The sequence below is a fragment of the Anastrepha ludens genome, chromosome 3 (assembly GCF_028408465.1).
Source record: "Anastrepha ludens isolate Willacy chromosome 3, idAnaLude1.1, whole genome shotgun sequence".
Taxonomy (NCBI): Eukaryota; Metazoa; Arthropoda; class Insecta; order Diptera; family Tephritidae; genus Anastrepha; species Anastrepha ludens.
The window spans coordinates 59456848-59476111 of NC_071499.1; the positions used below are offsets into that span (position 1 = coordinate 59456848).

The window sequence follows — 19264 nt, forward strand, 5'->3', positions numbered from 1 at the left end:
TCATGAATGAAACAACAGAAAAAATCATAAGCTGCAAGGAACTTTTTCTCTGCAAACATATTTTTTGAAAGTTTTAATACAAAAAAAAAAATAAAACTTGATTTATTCATATCGAGCAAAAGTGAATTGATTCTTAATTTTGTATTATTTTCACACATTTTTTACTTTGAATTGAATAAAAGTAATTTTCCAAACTAAATTTATGGCCTTTTTAATTGGTTACATTTCGAGTGCCGGACCCTGAATGTAAAATTACTCGAAAGTATTAATATCATCGTGAAAAGATTTTTAGAGGTGTGCTCTTGAACATACCGTTATTCGGCTATAAGCGAATTGGACAGTATCAGCTGATGGGCGGACGTCACTTGGAATTGTTTTTATAAAAGAACTGAGATGGTGTTGGTGATATAGAAAAAAATCAACCAATGACACTTCGTTGTTATCTGAGCAACGATTGATTAAACGAGTGTATGAATACATGTGGTGTGAAAGTTGAGCGAGTAACTTCGGCTGCCATGTCACCGGGGACTCGGCAGCAGAATTCTGCCCACTTGTTTCGCACATATTCACACACTTGTCCAATCAGTCGTTGTTCAGATGACAATGAAGCAACGTGAGTGAAGACTGTATTGATTTTTTTCGTATATCACAAACACAATTTCAGTTTTTGCATAAACAAACCGTTGTCCTGATCCCGGCTACGTTAACCAATGAGCTGATTCCTTCAAAATTGGTGAGAGCAGGCTAACGGTGTGATCTTGGTCACACCTGTAAACATCTTTTAACCGAGATTTTAATATTTGAGAGTAGTCAATGGTACGAGAAAAGTACGTGTTTTAAGTATTTTCATATATTTGGATGTTTATATTATCGCGGGTTCACTGTATAGGTAGGTATACTTTGTAGACATAAGTCGAAATCTATATAATTTCCATCGAAACGGTAATTGAGGGTTGCTGCTGTCGATTTCAGGCTTATATATGTATACTAACACACATACACATACTCATAGACATATATATATTTGTAGATATTATATTTATACTAAATATGTTTTTTTCTATTTTTTGTTGCTTCGGGCATGACGTAGACATTTTCCGGTTCTTTTTCATTAAGATTTTGGTTGGTTTATTCATAAAATTAACAATGTAACAATCTGACAAAAAGTAGCTCACAAAAAAATAAGAAATTAACAAGCCAGCATGACAAGGGTTCTTCATTCAATTGTATGAATTGTATAGAAAATGAGCAAGAATGCTGCGATATTTGTCCGAGTTGCTATAGGAAGGAAACAATGTACTACATATGTATGTGTGTACACAGATACACACACACACACACATGCATCTATTTACTATTCCTTTTGATATCTCTTTTGATCTGTGGCATCTAATTAAAAGTATTCAAAATCACATTAAAAATTATGGTATACTTCACCTTCGTGTAAAACTCCCCATTTTAAAATACAGTGGAAGCTCGGTAACTTGTCAACTTTGAAACCAAAAATATACGCAATAAGCAGTACTGCCTTAAAGGTAAGGACTGCTTCGCTTATGCAATGTAAGAACCACCCAACTATTGTTTAGCTCTCCCAAGGGTAGATTGTAAACTGTAGTTTTTATGAGGAGCTTTTTCATGGCAGAAATACACTCGGAGGTTTGCCATTGCCTGCCGAGGGGCGACCGCTATTAGAAAAATGTTTCTCTTAATTTTGATGTTTCACCGAGACTCGAACCTACGTTCTCTCTATGAATTCCGAATGGTATTCACGCACCAATCCATTCGGCTACGGCGGCCGCCGGAACGGAATAGGCTCATATAAAGTAACTGGCCACCGGCGCTTGGCCCAACACTTTGGAGTGCTATGTATGGCGATATCCTTAAGCTTGAGCGTCCTGAAGATGCTACCCTCATTGGCCACGCAGACGACATTGCGTTGATGGTAGTGGAAAATCATCTTGGCGTGTTGCAAGCGTTATGCAATGAAGCAATTGTAAGAAGTGGAAGATGGCTTGGAAATGTGAAGTTAGAACTTGCAGCTCAAAAAACGAAAGTCGTTTTACTGACAACACGACGGATACGTGAAGAGTTAGTGATTACGGTAGCTGACCATGACATAAGGTCGCAGCCATATATAAAATATCTGCGAGTACTCATCGACTCGAAAATGACTTTTAAGCATCATTTACAGTCAGTCAGTGAAAAATCCGTAAGAATAAATAGCGCGTTATCTAGACTAATGCGTAATATTGGCAGCCCTCGCGCAAGTATACGGAACCTCCTGTTATCAGTTACGAACTCAGTAATTCTGTACGCGGCACCAATCTGAGCAAACAGGAAGCCTCCAACACATACGAGCTACATACAGACTTGGCGCCCTGCGAGTAGCCAGTGCCTATCACACTATCTCAGATGACGCAATCCATGTGATAACGGGAATGGCCCCTATTGACCTTCTCACGGTTGAGATGTATAGGTTACCATTGGGCAGAATTCGTCGAGCGTGGCTAAAAAAGAAGAAAGGCTGCGAACAATTGAAGAATGGCAGATACGGTGGGAGCAATCCGAGAAACATTGCGGATAAACTGATTTTTGTATCACGCAGTTGCTTACTGGGCACGGTTGCTTCAAAACATACCTCCACAGGTTCCATCCGTACTGCCCGCAGTGCTCCGAAGAACAAGAAATGACAAGGCATATCTTGTTCAAATGCACACGGTTCATTAATGAGCAAAATATGCTTGAGAGAGAGCGTTTGGAGAAAACATAAGGGAGACAAATCTTATCCCGCATACAGGGTTTGATTGAAAAGTAATGAGCCTTCCCGCGCGGAGCGTCTGCCAAGCGATCAACCGAATCGGCTGGTGGGGAAAAATGATCGTTGGACCTTCTCCTTCCACTAGAAACCGGTCCCAGCTCGCTGGCAACAGCGGTGCAGTCAACATCGCTCCGCGCGTGAAAGCTGTTTTAAAAGTGTGTGGATTTTGCAGTGGCGAAATTGCAGCTGAGCATCTTTTTCGACTCTCAAGGCATCGCCCACATGTAGTCTGTACCTCCAGGAAGCACTGTAAACGCGGCATTTTGCAAAGAAGTGCTCCTTCGGCTGGAAAACCGCGTCGCCCGGGTTCGGCCCGACCTCGTCAACAATTGGATCCTTCATCACCGCAATGCGCCGGCGCACACCGCCTTCCTCTGCACCTCTGCATTGGCCCCGATGGGGGTTCCGCTGCTGCCCCACCCTCCCTACAGCCTAGACCTGTCCCCTCCGGACTTCTTCTTGTTCCCGCGCCTGAAAAGAAACCTGAAGGGAGACGTTTCGACTTCATCGAGGCGATCCAAAAAACTGTGACAGCCGAATTCAACGCGATTCCGGCGGATGAGTTTGAAAAATGTTTCCTACAGTGGAAGAACCGCTATCAGCGGTGTATTCACGCTCAAGGGTCCTATTTTGAAGAATATTAGTTGTATAAGCCAAAAGGTTTAATAAAACTGCTTAAAAAAATAAGGCTCATTACTTTTCAATCAAACCCCGTATGTGCGAAAACGAGGAAAACTGGAAAATTACATGTGTAGTGACCGCAAATATCTCGAAGAACTTTCAATACGCGGAATATGCACGTAGGTCCCTAAAAAGAGGTCCTTAACACAATGTACAGAACAGAATGACAATAGCTGACGATTGTGTAATAATATACTCCCAACGGCCTCCAGACGTACTACTTAACGGGGAAATTCCAGGAGGACCTAACGTAGGACATGAGGGGGGTTTAATCACGGCTTTGGCCATAGGCTTTTGATGCTTCCCCTCCTCCACAAACAAAAAAAGGAAAAAAGGTGTGCTAAAGGATCTCTATACCACTTTCTGTGTCATTGCTCAGCATTTTTCAAAAGGCGACTTGATTCAACACTCTTCCCGAATTGGTTTAAGTTAAGAGATTAAAAGAATATAGCCATACATTCTCATTCACACTTTAAGCATTAAGATGTTTTCCTTCTCCTAAACTCTTAAACTTTGAGCGGTAACATAACTATAGCACAAGGGCTTATTGGTAAATTGAGACAATTTGCTTCGTATTTAATTCTAATATTTTTTTTTATGAAAATGTATGTATTTTCTTGCCTTATGCTCCGTCTTAGGCGCGATAATATACAAGCTCCGGCACTCGAAGTGTAACCAACTTCAGGCCCGTACACCAGCTGCCTGTTAGTTGGCTAAATGGCAGTCCAAGCGTGCGGAAGAATTTTGCCGAGAGTAAAAGCGAAAAAAGAAAATCAGTAATGAATTTCAATCGTAATAGAGTGATTGCATTATATTTGGCTGGAAAATCACAACCAGCGATTGTTCGTGAGCTCGTGCACCTTAAAGTAAATAAAGGTTTTGTTTATCGCACCATTACTCGTTATACTGGTAGCATCGCGAAACGTCATGGAGGTGGTCATCAAAAGACTGCAACGTCCCGTGAAATGGTTCAAAGAGTGGGGAAGCAACTTGGGCGAAATCTCCAACGAAGTGCCAATCGAATGGCGAAAGAACTGAAAATATCTGACCGTAGCATCCACCGCATACTGAAAAATTATCTCAAAGTCAAGCTTTACAAGATCTAAAAGACGCATGATCTCATACCAAAGCAATAACAAGTCAGACTTGAGAGAGCGAAGGAGTTGCTTCGCTTGACCGTTCATACGAGAATTTGAGTCAACAAAATTCCGAACTCCATAACGTCCACACAATGACCCTAAAATTCACCAGATGCGAATCCGATTGATTATTCTCTTTCGGCCATTTTGGAGAGCAAGGCCCGAACTTGAACATTCACCAGTCTCGAGGCGCTGAAAAAATCCATTGTCCGCGAGTGGGCCAAAATACCTGCAAGTCACATTCGCGCAGCTTGCGGATCGTTTCTGGACCGTCTCAAGGCCATTATCAAGGGAAACGGTGGTAATATCGAGCAAGAGTATTGGTAGGTAGGTAGGTAAGATGGCAAGAGTACCCCAGGTACGCTACAAGTAGCACTTACGTGCCGTTTTGATACCATAAAGTGGACCACTACCTGTGAAAGGATTAAGGGAGGAGATAAGACCGTCTACAGCCATCCAGTGCTGTTGATGTATATTGATTCTTAATGTTGTATTATTTTTACATTTTTTTTGTGTTGGATCCTGTAATAACCTAAAAAATAATAAACCATATAGTAAATAAAAATAATAATAACCTAATTAAAAAATAATATTTAGATTTACACAAATATTGACACAATTATTACATGGCGGGAAATGTACCAATTTTCGGTAGTTTTGTTATTTGACACATCATTAGGTCACTTGCGTCATAGCAGTCAAACTTCCTCTAAAGAAATTGTGTTGTTATCTAAACGACTAAAAAAATACAATTTTTATAATTAACATACATACTTACACATATGTATGTACATATATCCTTTACTTCCCATTCTTTGCATTTTATTAGCTTGTCACCTTACTCAACACTTAAATTCACTACGAACAAAAAACTGGGCACCCTAACAGATGGTGAGCAAGCAAAGCGCACAGCTGATTGTGTGTTTTGTTTCTTATTCGCGTGCTCGTTGCTCCGGTTGTAGAGCAGATGTCCGCGTTTAACTCGTAGTAAATTGTAGTAATTTGTAGTGAAACATTAATTAAAGCAGTGTTTGCTTCGAAAAGTGAATTATGTTACGAAAAGTGCCGTTAATTGTGATTCTAGGCTCCACCGGCACTGGGAAAACAAAACTATCACTGGAGTTGGCAGAACGCTTTGGCGGCGAAATAATCAGCGCTGACTCAATGCAGGTATGTTCAATGCTAGCGCAAGCGAAGCAGGGCTGTTATATTTGTTCAATAAATAAGTTGTAGTATGCATTAGTGTTACCAGACGTGAAGAATATTCAATGTATGTATTTCAAATTAATCTTATATTTATTATACTGGAATATACATGTGAAAGTTTATTTGCCCCTTATGCATTCTTGTAGGATTATCTAGTTAACAGCCCAGGAGTGAAAATTTATGAAAAATAGTCAATATATGTATGTACCAACCGATTAATAGCTACCTATTCTTGTACCGCTCATCCGATTGCGATTTAATTATTTTTTTGTGACGTATGGCTAGGAAAGTTTATGAGTTTGTATGGACTTGTTAGATAGCGTCGGAGTCAAGATGTGTCGAAAAAAATATATATGACCCGATGTAGGTAATCCTTAGAGCATGTATAACCCGTGTAAAGGAAACATTTTAGCAAAATGGACCTACTGGGTAGCGATAGGGTCAACATTTTCCGATGAATCTTTTTTATGGATCGATTGTGTTAGGAAGTGGTAGAATCGAAAAAAGCTACAAAACGAATAGTCTTGTTGATCAGATAGCGCGAATGAAATTTTCGAAGCGTTTCTATGAAATTATTATTAGTATATTTTCACATTTTCTGTGCGTGTCTCTATAATTTTCCGTGGTGTTAACACACGACGCCTTTAAAACTACATAGTTATGAAATTTACATAAATCTCATTCTTTGCGCATATTCACCTAAATTTGTTCGGTTTGTTCCTTACTCCTTATTCGACTTTTCCTTAGAGGGAAACAAAATTAGATGTAACGAAAAAACGCTAGACACGGGTGTCCAGTCGAAGGTTTTAAAAAAGGTGTCGAACGGAAGGTTAAGGTATGTCGAAAAAAAAACTCGACTTAGAAAATTTTAAAAAATAAATGTACAGGGTGCATTCGGTAGTTGAGGATATGCATATATGTTTGTGGCAGCAATGAGATAAGATATGGAGGACTACAATTGAACTCAAGAAATAAACAGACATGCAGTTATCGTCGCTTTCAAACCTGACTCCCAGCTATGGTTTACTGATGGGTCCAAATTGGAAAATGGTAGAATAGGGGCAGGAATCAATGGGCCCAAATTCAAAAAATCGATTCCGATGGGGATCCTACCCAACAATATTCCAGGCAGAAATACATGCCATTGAAATATGTGTGAGAGAATGCCTTAGAAGGAAAATGAAAGGTACTCACATCTACATACTTTCAGATAGCCAAGCGGCTCTAAAAGCCCTTCTATCAACAACTATCACCTCAAAATTGGTAAATGATTGCCTAAACCTTCTAAACACGTTAGGAAACCTCAACATAATATAGTAACACTATGCTGGATTCCAGGACATGAAGGACATGAGGGAAATGAAATGGCTGATGACAAAACACGTTAGGAAACCTCAACATATATTAGTAACACTATGCTGGATTCCAGGACATGAAGGACATGAGGGAAATGAAATGGCTGATGACAAAACAAGGAGCAAATATGCAACTTACTGGTCCTGAGCCTTTCTGTGGACTGACAAAAGGCCACATTAATGAATTCCTTAGGAAATGGGGAGAAAGAAAACTTGCCGCACACTGGCTAAACTGTGCCGGTCAGCGTCAAGCCAAACTATTCCTAAGTCCCAACAAAGAAATATCTGACAAACTTCTCTCACTAAACAGAGTAGATCTGCGTCTTTTAACCGGATACCTTACAGGTCACTGCAGCCTGAGGTACCATCTAAATAATATTGGGCTATCCGAGACCAATGTCTGCCGCTTTTGCGAAATGGACATAGAAAGCTCAGAGCATGTGCTTTGTGAATGTCCTGCGTTGGGCAGACAAAGACTTCAACACCTTGGTGGTATCGTAGTATCTCCATGCAATCTTTGGAACAACAAACCCAAAACTGTGCTAAAATTTCTAAAAAGCCTAAAACTCTAGGGTTACAAAATAGGCCTTTCACAATAGATCAGCTCTGGTCGCAGTGCGTAATGGCCTTCTAATATTATAATAATAATATCGTCGCTATATCTGAAAGTCACACCGATTTAGAAACCTGTTATTTTCTTAATTGCGCCCGTTCTCCCGTTCATAAGTTTCGCCGTGAATTGGAATATTAGGAGGCGTTGCAGAATCTGATGCAAAACGCCAAAAACACGAGGAATGTTCTGACACTGTCCGAGCTTTAAAATTTATTCAATAAGTGCTCGCGATCATTGAGGAGGACTCTTCAAAATCAACGAGGGCCCTTGCAAGCGAGCTTAATGTCCATGAAGATCGCCGGGATAAGTTCTACGTTATGCGCATGTTATGCCACCATTGAAAGATTTCGAGACAGTAGTGCAACCCTGGATTGATAGTGTAGACGGTGACAGTCCGCACATCTTTCAAACCAAGCGATGGCGACACAAGATTGGATGGCTGAAAATTTCCATTGGCACATAGCACCAAACTTATGGCCTTAGTCAACAAAATAAATGGTAATTAGTTTTACTCTCAAGTGGTCCTCAAATACAGTACGCAACCTGTAGTCTGTAGTTGTAAGTTCATTTTTTTTTCCGGTACAATTTGAGCGGCTTAAGTGGAAATCAATAGACTTTAATACGAATTCGTTTGTGTTAAAATGAAAACTTAAGTAACTCAATGGACTTTTTACAATGGGTATATATTGCCTAAAAGAAAAAACAAAACAAAAATCATTCAAAGAATCCCATGTTTGCTAAAAAGTTAAAGTTACTGTTTCTTATTTTGCTATAAAAGATAATTTTTTGGCCCCATTTCTTACGACTGTTAAGAAATTACAAATCTCGAAAATTGAAATGTAAATAATCTAGGTTTCTTTTTAAAACTTAAAACTACCGGGATCCCGGGACTGACATCCTCAGTGGAGACATGATACGCTACCAAGATTGGTAATTATTCAAGTGCTTGATCTCAAGCTCTTCCTCTATGGGCTGTGGTTGGTATAATGGAGGGACCTACAGTTTTATTCCGAGCAGATGGTTTTAAGGGCAAATGGTTTTTTGTTTTTTTGAGGATCTTTTTCATGGCAGAAATACATTCGGAGGCTTGTCATTGCCTACCGAGGAGCGAACGCTATTACAAAAAAAACACTTTTTTTTTATTTGGTGTTTCATTCCTATTGTGTAAAATAATAAAGTAATTTTTCCAACAGGGTTATGCTCTGATGTTGACAGGAAATAAAGAAATAAATAAAGCATAATTAAAATAAAAAAATTTGCAAAAAATTTGGTGTTGTAAATTTCTAATCAACTATCTGACCACTTCATCTATTATACAATCTCTACTGAAGTGCTGACCATCCGCTTATTAACAAAATGTTAAATCTAAGTTTAAGTAGATTTATCGATGCGGACTTACTTTTTGCTAACAGTCACTCAAATTAGCCTGATAGTTGTATTGGTATTAAGAATGGGCATATAACTAGATGTTTCATAAAAAATTTAGGCAACCAAACTTAAATACTGGAGACACAAGTCATTAATTAAATTTAGTCTCGTTTGATGTTTATTAATTTCACTACATTTAATTAAATGTTTCTGTATGTATCTCTATTAGAAAATTTGCCTATGTTTCGAAGAGAAACAATCGGAAAAAAATTAAAACACAAAATTAAAGCAAAATCAAATTTAAATAAATACATTTTAGAAATTTAAACATTTAGACTAGCAAAACTTGTTTAAGCTTTCTGTTATTTATGCTAATTTAGCCACAATAACTATGTTTAGAGGTGTAGTTATTTATGCGCGTTTGTATGTTAAGTATTGACAGAGCTTAGTAGAGCGGCGCTAACAGGTGCAATCATCCAGTTCAAATTTTCAGACTGACTTAAGTTAAGTTGTGGTGTTTAATATATTGGTAAACACATAAATACAAACTTTTAGTTGTGTCATATGCAGATGCTAATTTTCTCCGCACGTGGCGTTGCTAAAACCGCAAATTAAAAAACTTGGATTCGGGCAAATCGTTGAAGTTTTCTAACATTCCATTTTCTTTCGATATTTTTCTTCGGCATACCCACTGCCATAGCCGCCACCACCGAATGCGTTGGCGCGTGACTACCATTCGGAAGCGCGGAGATTCGAATCTCCGTGCATGAAACACCAAAATGGAGAAATAATTTTTTGTAATAGCGGTCACCAATGGGCAAGCAAACGTAGTGTATTTCTGCCATGGAAAAGCTCCTCATAAAAAACCATTGGCCGTTCGAGGTCGGCTTAAAACTGTAGGTCCCTCCATTTGTGGCACAACATCAAGACGCACGCAACACATAGGAAGAGGAGCTCGGCCAAACACCCAAAAAGAGTGTGAGCGCCAACTATTTAGGTAGGTATGCATACACACTACCATGACTATGCTCTTTCTGTGCCAAATTCCGCCGTGCGTTGTGTCATCAAGTAAAATAGTTCTAATGGACTATAAGCGAATAATAGTTTTCATAGTGATTTTTTGTTAATTTTCATCAAATGAAGTTTTGAAGTTTCGACTGGATAGCATAGCAAGGGATTCTGCAAAAGAGTGCCGCGGAATTGAGAAGGTTTATAGGATATTGAAAAGGTAGAGAGTGTTTCATCTGTACTTGCCGAATGAAAAGTATGATTAACTTAGTGAAAAATGCATCAATTTTGTTTTCGTCCAGCCAAAACTGTATTTTATTCAATACAGTTTATTGCTTCAATAAGCGTAAGGAATGTCTAGAAGATGGTTGCCATTCTTGGCCACGCACATTTGCGTTCGTTCTTCTGCATTTATGCTCACATTTTCAAGCATCTCTAAAGCGCCGATTTCTTCGTGATAATTGGCCCTTATGTGCCAGATTTTTTGATATTATTAGCTTTCTCTTTTAGCACTTTCCTAGACTTTTCTACTTGCCTTAACTAAAATTTTTAAATAAATATAAATAGAAATAAATTTTAAATTAAAAATTGCTTAAAGTCAATTCGGCTTTGGTCTATTACCGCGATTAGTCTTGGGATATCGGGTAGATCATAACCAAGCAGTTGTTTGGACTTTCATGCATTACAGTCAAGCCTTGTCTTCTTAGACATTCCACATATTGGTAAACCATTCCAGCGTATATAGTGAAATTTTTTTCCGGATGGCAGTTCTTTTTTTTTGTCAGGACGGACTAGCAAGTACAGCCCTCACACACAATTAAGTCCTTTGTACTGCACTCCGATTCCCTTTTTAATTTTCTTTAAATCTACTCGACCTCCGAGGAAATCTGAGTAGATCTTGTGGTGTCAAGGAGCCAAGGTGGTCGCTTCTTAACACATCAGTGCCAAAGACGTCAAGCCTGATTCGAGCGAAGGCTGGGCAGACGCACAGAAAGTGGTCCGTCGTCTGGTCCTCCTCTCCACATGCAAGGCAGAATGCACTAGCTCAGATGTCTACCTTTTCCATGTGCTTTTCCCATAGAAAGTAGCCCGTCATCAGTCCAACCGGCTCTGCCTCTCTATCTGTTTTCCACAACAAAGTTCATCCCTTCTTGAGCAGCATGCACCTCCGCTTGAAACACAGATGCATGGTTTCCAAGAGTAAAGTGTAGTTTTGTTTCGCTGGATTCCACGTAGACCCCAGAGCCGGAGCCGTGCTCGATCCTGGAGCTATCCGTGAAAACGCGCAAACTGTGTTTGCCGGGCTCATTTTCTGAGTTTGACGGCAGTTAAGTCTCTGGCAGCACCACACTGTATCTCTTGTCAAGCACGACTCTGGACGGCATGGAGTCAAGGGGAATGGCAAGAATCGTTGGGTCGAAGCCCATGCCTCCTCTGTTGTTCTATGCCGGACAGGAGCCGTACCAATTCCCATTGTGTTTCAGCTTGCAGATGGTCTTGGATGAAAACATCAAGTGGTGGTAAACCAATCACAGCATCTAGTGGCGATCCTGAAGTAGTCGGAAAAGCTCCGACGCAACAGATGGGCACAGTGCGTTGTAGACTCGATGAGGTCCTCCTGGTTCCCACGAGAGGGAGTCTACTCATCCACATCACTGATGCATAGGTGATAATAGGTCTTATCATAGCCGTTTAGATCCATAGGACCTTGCTAGGAGAAAGATCCCACGTTTTCCCAAAAACACTCTTGCATTGCCAGAAGGCTGTCAGTGCTTTGGATGTCTTTGTTTCAACGTGTGATTTCCAGAGTTATTTACTATCGAGGATTGCTTCTTTGGATAACTGGATTGTGACTCCTTTTTGCTTAGGCAGAACGAGTCCATCAAGCTTCCTCCTTCTGGTGAATAGGGTAATGCCAGTCTTGGTGAGATTTGCCGATAGCCCATTCGCACAGCGCCTGCACTTTCCTGCAAATGTTCATAAGCGAAGGGCTTGTTGCCAAACAGGCACCGTCGTCCGCATATGCTTGTGCGTAGACTCCCAAGTCGTTCAAGATGGTAGTTCTACCGGCTCCACTTTGGTCGAGCTTAAGGAGGATTCTCGCCTAGTATGTCCATCTCCCATACCAGAGTGATATCGAGCCATTGGCTGAGTGAGCTGAGTTCCTCCAGTGCATTACAAGTTTGGAAGTTCGGATGATTGAATTTACTGCTCTTATAGCAGGCTGACTATCCGATACTCTTAATTCTATAACATTTTTAGCTTCTCCTGTAAAAAAGTGTTTGTTAATTACGGTCATTTACATTTCAGTAGACGATATACATGCAGTCACTCACACCCCATTTGACACAAATAAGATTTTTTTGTAAATATGATTGATTTCATAATATTGTGCGAAAATGGAAAAACAGAGTATGCAGGAGTTTTATTTACCTATGTATTTTGTTTTATTTAATTTCTCACTATAAAATGTAAAATAGTGTCAACTCATTTCATTGCAATAGAAAATAAAATCAAAAACATACAGAGAATTCACGCCGCAGCTTAAATGATGCATCTTAAATTTTTAGGCATTTAGTACTTTGTTGGGTGTGCTTTATTATTAATTACAGCTTGAAGTCTACGCGGCATGAAGTAAACCAACTTTTTGTGTATTCTGGACTAATTTGGTGCCACCAGATTTTTATGGATGTAATGCTTTCTTATATTTGTCTTCAAAACCGATCACAGGAATGTGGGAACGTTTATATATTAACCATGTTTATATTATTTATGACTTGTGCTTAGGGTCGTTATCTTGATAAAAACGAAAGTCATCTTCAATGTGCGAGCACTTTGACCAAAAATTTTTATGCTGGACAAGTTTTAAATAAACATATTTGTTCATTGGTTCTTTGATAAAGGTCCAACTTTCAACTTCATTTGATGGCATGCATGCCCAAACCATAACGTTGCCGCCATCGTGTTTTATAGTATCAAATTTTTATTAGTTTGCAAATTTTGGGGTTTCAGATCCGTACTGCCCTCGCGCCATATAAAAAAACTGTCATCTGGTCCAAATAAGTTTATTTTTACCACGTATGCAAAAAGTATGGTCCTCCAAATATAGTGGGGTTCTATTTAGATGGTCACGCGCAAATTGCAATCTCTTACTTCTATTCCTTACACTTACGAAGGGTTTATTTCAGGCTATTCTACCATTTAAATTTGCTTCCCCCAGTATTTTTCGAACAGTTTCTGGATGTCAAGTCTTACATAAATCCTTTTTGGTCATTTCAGTTAACTTTGAAGCGCTTGTTGGTGGAATAATTCTTCACTTGGCGCGCAAACCTCTGATACTCTTTGTTTGGAGCCTGTCGTCCCTTATTTACCACGTGATTTTCATACATAAGACTTTGAATAATGCGCTGAACTGTTGACGAACTTAAATGTACAATTTTAGCTATTTTACGATACGACATTCTTTTTGAAATAATCCAAAACTAATACACGCTTTTCTATCGAAGTACGAGGTTCCATACTCATAGGCACTAAAGCACAATTTCTTTTGTTGGAACATTTATATTCAGACTTATTTATTGTATAAATTGCGTTTCATATAAGTAAATGGTCCTTCGCTCAGAAAGGAAACACCTTCATAGTAAGCTTTCAAATGAACTCCTTATGATCGTAAACAATCTGAGCTAGGACTAATTAATAACTAATTCATTGCTCCAAATGTTTGCTGGGTAAATGCCAAGATCGTAAAATTCACCTCATTCGAAATTTAAACGTACACTTTACTGCGCATTTTTTAAATCGCTAATTTTCAAATTAAAATGTGAATAATTTCTTTTAAGCGACATGCGCTCATAAAATATGATATTTTAAATTAAATTAGTTGCCTTTTCTTTTCATTCATTTAAAGGTGTATAACTGGTTTGCAAAAAATCTTCCTGTTTGAGCATTTCGTTTTTTATTGTCACATAAAACGAATCCAACTTGGAATAGATTTCGAATATGAGATGCTTTAGTTTCTTATACAAACATGCCATATATGGCTTGAAATGTTTATTGAGAATGTCACATAACTCAATAAAGAAATTCTACCAACAACGCCAAGCCACTAATAGATTTATCAACAGTTGTGCTGAGATGACAAACACGGAAGTGTTTTATGGATATAACATAAAAGATTTAATTCCTATTAGTATATTGTATATTGATGCATGTATGTATAGGGTATTTCATTAAGAGCGCTCGAACTTTGAAATTAAATAAAACCGAAAGTTTCAGTAATTTTGCCACAATTGTTGTTTTTTGTTTTGTTTGTGATTCATAACATCGAGCGAATTGCAGCATCGTTTCCGTTTCAGTTTGCGCATTTGAATGGACCACTTTTGCATAACAGCCATTGAGCTGTGAGCGCAGTTTCTAACCCAGGTTCTCCCAAAATCTTGTCTTTATTACGAATTTTATTTGTGATGTTCCGGAACAAATCATTAGGTGCCAAATTAGAGTTGTAAGGTGGATGACCCATTAATTCGATCTTTTGAGTGTTCAAAAACCTTCTTGTGTGAGCCAGTACGTGAGAGCTCGCATTGTGTTAGTGGAGGATGATGGATAATCCGTCTTCAGGATTGGTTTTCCTTGACGGTTCCCGGAACACTACTGGCAAACAAATGGTTGTGCATCACTCAGATTTGACTGTTTTATGTAGTGCTTGCATTAACTACTTCGTAGCAGCAATATCAACGAAAACATTGCTTTGCTCTCGCTACTACTTTGTACTTGATCAGATGAGTAGTTGTGAAAGTAGCGCAAAACGCGAGATCAACTGTTTTGCTCTGCTCCAAGCTACCTTTCGTTGCTGCTAGATATTAGCTCAGATCAAGAGGCAAAACAAATTTGGAGTGCTCCCTGTAGTTCAAGTAGTAGTAAACAGCTTGGAACTGGGCTAAGATATGGAGGTTAAGAAATGTGAATATAGTAATGAAAAATTTGATATATACTGTCAAGCAGGGCCGTGGAGAGAGTATTCGGGCCCCGGGGGAAACTTGAGATGCGGGCCCCTTCAAATTTTTTTTATTTATCAAAATACGTATTATGTTATAGTGATATAACATTTAAACATTGAAAAACTCATTGATAAAATTTTTGATAGAATTTTATGAAATATTGATTAAAATGAATTTTAGAAAACTCTTCAGCAGATCTGAAATAAAAAACGCAGCTGAAAAAAGTTAAAATTTTTTATTCATTTTGTGAGCCTTATAGTCTAAGAGCTGGCTACATGAAAGTGCCCGCATCAGGTACATGGCTAATTTATTTTTAAAATAATAGTATTAGTGTAGACGAATATAGAAATGAATGTCTGCCATTGCAAAACTGGGGCGCAAAGGGGGGATACGCAGTGAAAGGGGTGAATTTTGGGTGGGGAAAAATTCATAAGGTACAGGGATTCTATGTACGGGAAAAGTTTGGTTATATATTTGAGAAAGTGTAAAAAAATTGGCAGACATTTTGCGAGGGGCTAACTCGCCGGCAGACTGCGCTGAAGATTGCAAAAATTAATTTAAAAAAAATCATAAGGTACATGAATTCCAATTATTGTATTTTAAAGTTTAAACATTCCAAAAGCCATTTACAAAATGGCAGACAAAAAAGTGAGGGCTAAAGCCGCGGCAGACGACGTTAAAAAGTGCGCTACACATCAACATTTTTAGTCACATTCGCAATCGGAATCTGATTCGGACGTGATATCTCCTTCGCTATCGCTATATTCATCTTCATTTGATTCGCTTTCTGCATTAACGTCTTCATCGCCTGTAACAAAGCAGATATATGTGTATAATAGAGCAAGTGACGCAGTACAATGTGATGCCGCACAAGGCCACTGAGAGTTTAGTATTATATATTCCAAAACGTAGAGGAGAGTAGACGTTATATTTCAATATTTTTGATTTTGTTTGCATCATGGCTACGAGTGGGAAGAAGTGCGTTTTTAACTGTAGCATGATCAGTGAAAAAATTATAATTTTCGAAGAAGACAAATTAAAAAAGTGCCAACATATTTCTAAAGTTCGTATCGCTTAAAAGTAAGGTGGCTAAAGTACAGCCCCAAGCTACACTGACATTTGTTTAATAGACGGATTCTTTCTCATACATTGTATCAAGGATTTACCAAAAACATTCGGAAGTATCTCCAAAAAAATACTTCAAATGGTGACTAACAATGCAGCCCGTGAAATTCATGTAATTTTTGATAGATATTGGTCACCATCTATCAAAGATTACGAAAGATCTCAGCGAAGCGGTTCCTCTGGTAATCGTATGTACGTGATATCTGGACCTGAACAATCAAGACCATCAGACTTTAATAAAGAGCTCCGAAATAGCTTTTTCAAAGAGGCACTCGTGAAATTTTTAATCGTCAACTGGCAAAATCAAGAATTAATTCCATTCTTTCAAAATAAAAAAGTGCTACTCAATTTTGATAAGTGTTATCAATATGAAGCTGTGAATGAAAGCATATTATTTTCAAAAAATGATAAGTTTACTCTCGATTTTCATGAAGAGGCGGATTCAAAAATAGTATATCATGCGTGCAGAATTTTGACTCATCCACTTTGCCTCCTAGCCAGGCTGAATTAACGCAGCATTTATTGAGGACCAAATATATTGCTACAATATGGAAAAATTTCATCATATTTACGACCAGAAACTTGCGGATGGATATTAGTAGAGGGAAAGTATACATTTAAATGGTTCGACGGACCACAGCTGCCTAGTACAATACAAGATATTATTGATCCTGGAACAAACGAAGGTAATATATTTATCCACAGAACATATAACTATTCCATTCTATTAAATGTCTAAAAATCATTTTGCTTTGTGCTTTGTTACAGGCGATGAAGACGTTAATGCAGAAAGCGAATCAAATGAAGATGAATATAGCGATAGCGAAGGAGATATCACGTCCGAATCAGATTCCGATTGCGAATGTACTAAAAATGTTGATGTGTAGCGCACTTTTTAACGTCGTCTGCCGCGGCTTTAGCCCTCACTTTTTTGTCTGCCATTTTGTAAGTGGCTTTTGGAATGTTTAAACTTTAAAATACAATAATTGGAATTCATGTACCATATGATTTTTTTTAAATTAATTTTTGCAATCTTCAGCGCAGTCTGCCGGCGAGTTAGCCCCTCGCAAAATGTCTGCCAATTTTTTTACACTTTCTCAAATATATAACCAAACTTTTCCCGTACATAGAATTCCTGTACCTTATGAATTTTTTCCCATCCAAAATTCACCCCTTTCACTGCGTATCCCCCCTTTGCGCCCCAGTTTTGCAATGGCAGGCATTCATTTTTGTATTCGTCTACACTAATACTATTATTTTCAATATAAATTAGCCATGTACGTGACGCGGGCACTATCTATGTAGCCAGCTCTCCGTCTATTACAAATATTTGAAAATGACTGCCACGATGCTTAGAATTTTGCTTTTCTTGCTTTAGCTGAGGCAAAAGCTCATATAATATCATCGAAGTCGAGTTTCCTTGCTAACTCAGATTCCAAATACAAAGTTGCCAATCCTGTTACTCGACTCTGAGTTGAACAAGAACGATGGTAGTCTTTGATCCTTGATAAAGCGTTGAACGATCTTTCGGCGCCGGCAACCGATACTGGCAGGGTGCAGAATTTCGCAAAGCAATGCAGATGTTCGGCGGCCGCCGTAGCCGAATGGGTTGGTGCGTGATTACCATTCGGAATTCACAGAGAGGTCGTTGGTTCGAATCTCGGTGAAAGCAAAATTAATAAAAACATTTTTCTAATAACGGTCGCCCCTCGGCAGGCAATGGCAAACCTCCGAGTGTATTTCTGCCATGAAAAAGCTCCTCATAAAAATATCTGCCGTTCGGAGTCGGCTTGAAACTGTAGGTCCCTCCATTTGTGGAACAACATCAAGACGCACACCACCACAAATAGGAGGAGGAGCTCGGCCAAACACCTAACAGAAGTGTACGCGCCAATTATTTATTTTTTTATTTTTTTTTAATGCAGATGTTTGGGAACAGAGTGTCTAAGTTTTTAGCTATGATGGAATTTCCAGTAAAATTCGCCTTGTACACATTCTTCAAGTGACACATCTCAATTGAGATTTCTTCCGACATATCAGAAGGGTATTTTTTAGCAAAATTAAGAGCTGTTGTCTGAAGTTCTGCTTTTTCAATTTTAGGAAATAGCCACAGGAATGAGAAAATGTTGTTTATGTTTTTAATTGCAGTAAACCGATTTTCAATACCAGTGATAACTGAGTCCATGATGACGAGAAATGTGTTTAATCTACTCATCACTATAATTATTAACTACCTTGTAAATCAGTAGCATAAAATGTTCCATTTTAATAAGAGCTCAATAATATACACTTTTGTATCACCATATATATTTATTCTTCGTAATCGTGATCATAACATTCCATATGGTGACACCAAAAAAAGTCTGTGACGGAACTCTGGCAGAAGTAATATATTATTTACTATATTTTTTCAAGCAGGAAATTTCTTGGAATTACCCTCGAGTCCGGGCCCCTCTGAAAACTCCGGGCCCGGGGGAAAAAGTACCCGATCCCCCCCCTCTCGTCTGGCCTGCTGTCAAGTACGGCGGTGGTAGCGTAATGGTTTGGCTTTTATTCAAGGTACTATGGACCGATATAAATATACTATAAAAACATGTTGGAACAACATTAGAAACCATCGTACATATAATCCTTGGATCTTGAGCAAGGATAAGTTTTCCAAAAAAACAATGTCCCTACGGATACTGCACTATTTGCCAAAGAATGGCTCTTATGTTACACACCCAGACAACTAAATACTCCGCCGCAGAGTCCGGATTTAAATCCCACAGAGCATTTTTGGGCGCTTTTAGAGAGAAAAATTCGACGAAGTATAGTAAGTGATGCTAATTCGATAAAGAAAGAGTTGATAGCGGCATAGCATCAAATAACGAAGGAAAAACTTACCCATTTAGTTGGATCAATGCCTCGACGGCTTCAGGCAAGGACAATTACAATTCATCACACGAAGTATC

At 38.7% G+C, this 19264-nt stretch overlaps 1 protein-coding gene across 1 annotated transcript in view; it reads left to right on the forward strand.

Moving 5' to 3' along the window:
- The first annotated feature begins 5550 nt into the window (after positions 1-5550).
- The window catches only part of LOC128856478 (tRNA dimethylallyltransferase-like), a 37812-nt gene continuing 24098 nt past the window's right edge, over positions 5551-19264 (forward strand). The window contains exon 1 of the mRNA XM_054091781.1: positions 5551-5808. Coding sequence (XP_053947756.1) covers positions 5689-5808 — 120 coding nt within the window. The 5' untranslated portion in view covers positions 5551-5688. The remainder of the gene's footprint in view (positions 5809-19264) is intronic.